We start from the raw sequence: 3,701 nt of genomic DNA, 5'->3' as shown, positions 1-3,701 counted from the left end.
GTCGTGTAGTGGGCAGATTAAAATGACCGTTCAGCTCTGGGACAGCTTGAGATCTTGCTTGTTGAGCTTCACACTGAACTAATACAGTTGCACAACTTTTAGGTTAGAAGTGGCTTACAGAAGGATGGAGCAGACTGCACAGCAAATAAATGTTGCCTGCTCACCTGCTCTGCTTTCTAGTAGACAGCTGTCTTCCTCTGGCATCTGCTTGTCACTCTCAGTGGCAGTCCCTGTGGTGTCTTCTCTTTTTAGCTACTTATTTGACACCAGTGATCTGACTTGAGACCCTGTCTCATCAGGTCACTGTTTGAAACAAAGCGATGTTGTTTGAGGCCTAGTAGGTATCTCCTCTACTTGCTTTTTTTTCTCTTTCAGTATCTGTTAGTGAGACTCTGTGCTAGAGGATGCTTTATCTTGAACTACCATATATGGTGCCATAGGGTGTCCCTTTTCTGCTTTAAGACAGAAGGTCTCCACTGCCTAATTTCAGAAGATTGATCCTGTTTTACCTTTATGTATTGTGTTATCTTTTCTGTAAATCTTAAAGTATCTTTATAAGGAAATTAAGTCTAAATTGCATTGTCTTCCAAAGATTATTATATTTATTTGGATCTCCTCCTTTTGCTTTGTGTTTATGTGTGTGGACTGGTGAAAACACCATTACCTATAAGGTCTGAGCTCTTGTCTTTCAGAAAGTGAATTTTGTCAGCTTCGATTCATTTGGTGGTAGAATTCTGCCTTGGCTTTATGCAAGCAGAAACCACTCATTCTGCAGATTGCTAGAAATCCTTGTGTACCTGTAATTATCCAAATTACTGTGGAGGAAAATTTTATTACATTAAACACAAGTACCTAATGATGAGGTTTTTTCAGTGGGTTGTTCCTTTACTTTAGCCATTTGCTTGGATAATGGCTCAAAAGGTGAAAGACTATTTTAGGCACTCCTTTTTCCATCTTCTTCCCTGCGAAATCATGTATTCCTCCCAGATTGATTACATTTCTCCTATACTTTCTTAGGAATAAGCATTTGTATTTACAAAAGAGAGCATATTTGCCAAAACAGTAGGCTTATCAGTTCATGTGAGTACTTGCATGTCAATTTTTGCTCTGTTCCATATAACGTAAGAGTTTTGTGATCTGGTCCCAAAAAGGCAGATTCCGTGGTTATTCAGCTCTAAATGCTCTTGCAAATGGCTATTTCAAGATTTTTACAAAGACTTTTTCTGTTCCTTTGCAGTCACTCTTGGAAGCACATGATATTGTGGCTTCAAAATGTTACGATTCCCCTCCTTCTAGCCCAGAGGTCAATAATGCTTCAGTGAACAACCAGATTGTTCCAGTAGATGCTATTCGTATCCTTGGAATTCACAAAAGAGCAGGAGAACCACTGGTAATTGAGGATGAGTCTGTCTTCAAAGTGCGAATGAAAACATTTGTGTGTGCCTGATTTCTTGCATTATTTTTTAATTATTTCCACTATTATGTTGTGTAATTTAATGGGTGATACGATCAGTTGTCATAAGAAGATGACATAATGAAGATTGTGTTCTCCATGCTGTTCTCTGAAAGAGATTATGGGATAGTGAATAGGCAGTCACAAGGGTGAGTGACTTGCTAGCATAATTGACTAACACAACATCTGTTTGGTCCTGATACAGAACGACAGGATTGCATGCAATGAAGAACAATACAGTCATTGTTCAGTTATAAAAACCTTGTCTGAAAGCTGTTTTGTGTCACCTGACGCTTATCTGTGTATTAGGAACTCTTACACTGTAGTCACTATTACTGTCTCTTTTCACTGGGGTAGACAGAATATCCCATTGCTGTATATTTTTGCTTGAGATAATGGTAAAATGAAATTGAAATTCAAACAGTGGTAAACTCGGTGGCGCATACCTCTTTCAGGGTGTTACCTTCAGAGTTGAGAACAATGATCTGGTAATAGCACGGATTCTTCATGGTGGAATGATAGATCGACAAGGTCTTCTGCACGTAGGTGACATTATTAAAGAGGTGAACGGCCACGAGGTCGGAAATAATCCGAAAGAATTGCAGGAACTGCTGAAAAATATTAGTGGCAGTGTCACTCTGAAGATCCTCCCCAGCTACAGAGACGCTGTTATTCCTCAACAGGTCAGTAGAACATTGCTACCAATTCTGTCAAAAGAACTTCTGCTTGGTACTTTATCGCATTAGATTACTTTAAGATTTTTATTATTTCCTGTATTTAATGCTAGCAGGAACTTACTGTTTCTGTTGCAGTCACATACCATGTTTCTTTTCAAACACTGAGTTGATGGCAAAATTAATTCTGAAGATTCCACAAGCCTTGAATACAGTGCTCTCATTCTGAGATTTTTTAATCTTTTTAAGTACTTTAAAGTCAGAATGAGAATTGAGTTGTATATACTGAAAGGCAAAAATGAGTTTCATAATACATCGTCCAAATAGAACAGTTGTTTTTTTTATTTTTATCATGAATCTCCTTAAGCCAAGGTTTGCACTGCTGATTGTTGTACTCTCTCAGCTGGTATACGCTAGGTTTTTCCCATAGATTGTGTTTTACTTGCCAAATGCAACTTTGATCATGTCAGACGTCTTGTGCTGTAGGTAAAAACATCACTTCAGTTTGACAGATAAATTAGTAAGAATGTACTTTATAACGTTTAAGCTTTGTAAATTTTTACACATTTCAGGTTTTTGTGAAGTGTCATTTTGATTATAATCCATATAACGACAACCTCATCCCATGCAAAGAAGCAGGCTTGAAATTTTCTAAAGGAGAAATTCTTCAGATTGTAAACCGGGAAGATCCAAATTGGTGGCAGGTTGGTAAAAAGATTTTTTAAAGCCCACAAAAAAACCCAACCCAAACGCGTCACTAGTTGCCTCGATAATAAACTCTTTAACTTATGATCTACTTATATTTAACAGTAGATATAGGGAAAAATATTTACGCTGCAATATAATTTTAAGGTAATATCAAGTTATGAACAATTGAAGTACTAGAGAAAATTGAATAGTATAAATTGTGTGTGTAACACTCATTTTGCTATTACTGCTATTTATTTGTCTTTGTTCTTGTATCATAAACCTAGGCATTAAAAAATCAGTTTAAGTGGACAATTTCTAGCAGAAAGTCTTAGGCTGAGTATGTTAATTGTGGTAAGCCTTCCCTGACAGTGACTGTGGAAGAGGTGGACCCTTCCTGAGAGCTCAGAGTTGAGGGGAGAGAGAGAGAGGGAAATGAATCCTGTGGCTTGGAAGAGGGGTGAGAATAGCTATTTGGAGAAGCTGCATTTTTTATTTCCACAGTGGTGGTCAGTGTCTGTGAGCTGTAACATGCATGTTCATAGTCCAAGCGTTTGGCACTATTTCAAATATTAACAGCTCATTCTGCTTTAAGGTTTTATTTCTACATTCAGTCCTGCAGTAGAAACGTAATCCAGTGCTTAAGCTATATTTATTTTTTCCAGGACACTGTACACACAATTAAACATCATCAATGCCTTTGAAAGTGGAACGAGTGAACCTTTACTCAACTTTTCTCAACCCGAGATACTCAAAATTGCAAGCGGCAGTGGCAATCTAGGCAAAGAGTGCAGCATTACTAATTTCCCTTTCTACCTCTAAATTGCTCACTCTTTGTTAGTTAACAAGCAGTAGTGAGCCAGACATTACTTGAGAGCAATATATAT

At 37.6% G+C, this 3,701-nt stretch overlaps 1 protein-coding gene across 1 annotated transcript in view; it reads left to right on the top strand.

The window, feature by feature from the left end:
* The window catches only part of LOC104546181 (MAGUK p55 subfamily member 6-like), a 14,706-nt gene extending 11,854 nt beyond the window's left edge, over positions 1–2,852 (top strand). The window contains exons 3-5 of the mRNA XM_010191507.1: positions 1,238–1,390; positions 1,909–2,136; positions 2,700–2,852. Of these exons, the coding sequence (XP_010189809.1) occupies positions 1,238–1,390; positions 1,909–2,136; positions 2,700–2,852 (534 nt within the window). The remainder of the gene's footprint in view (positions 1–1,237; positions 1,391–1,908; positions 2,137–2,699) is intronic.
* Positions 2,853–3,701: the final 849 nt, after the last annotated feature.

This window comes from Mesitornis unicolor, unplaced genomic scaffold, assembly GCF_000695765.1.
Source record: "Mesitornis unicolor isolate BGI_N332 unplaced genomic scaffold, ASM69576v1 scaffold24729, whole genome shotgun sequence".
Lineage (NCBI taxonomy): Eukaryota > Metazoa > Chordata > Aves > Mesitornithiformes > Mesitornithidae > Mesitornis > Mesitornis unicolor.
The sequence above is the reverse complement of the archived record's forward strand: the minus strand, read 5'-3'. Positions and strand labels throughout refer to the sequence as shown.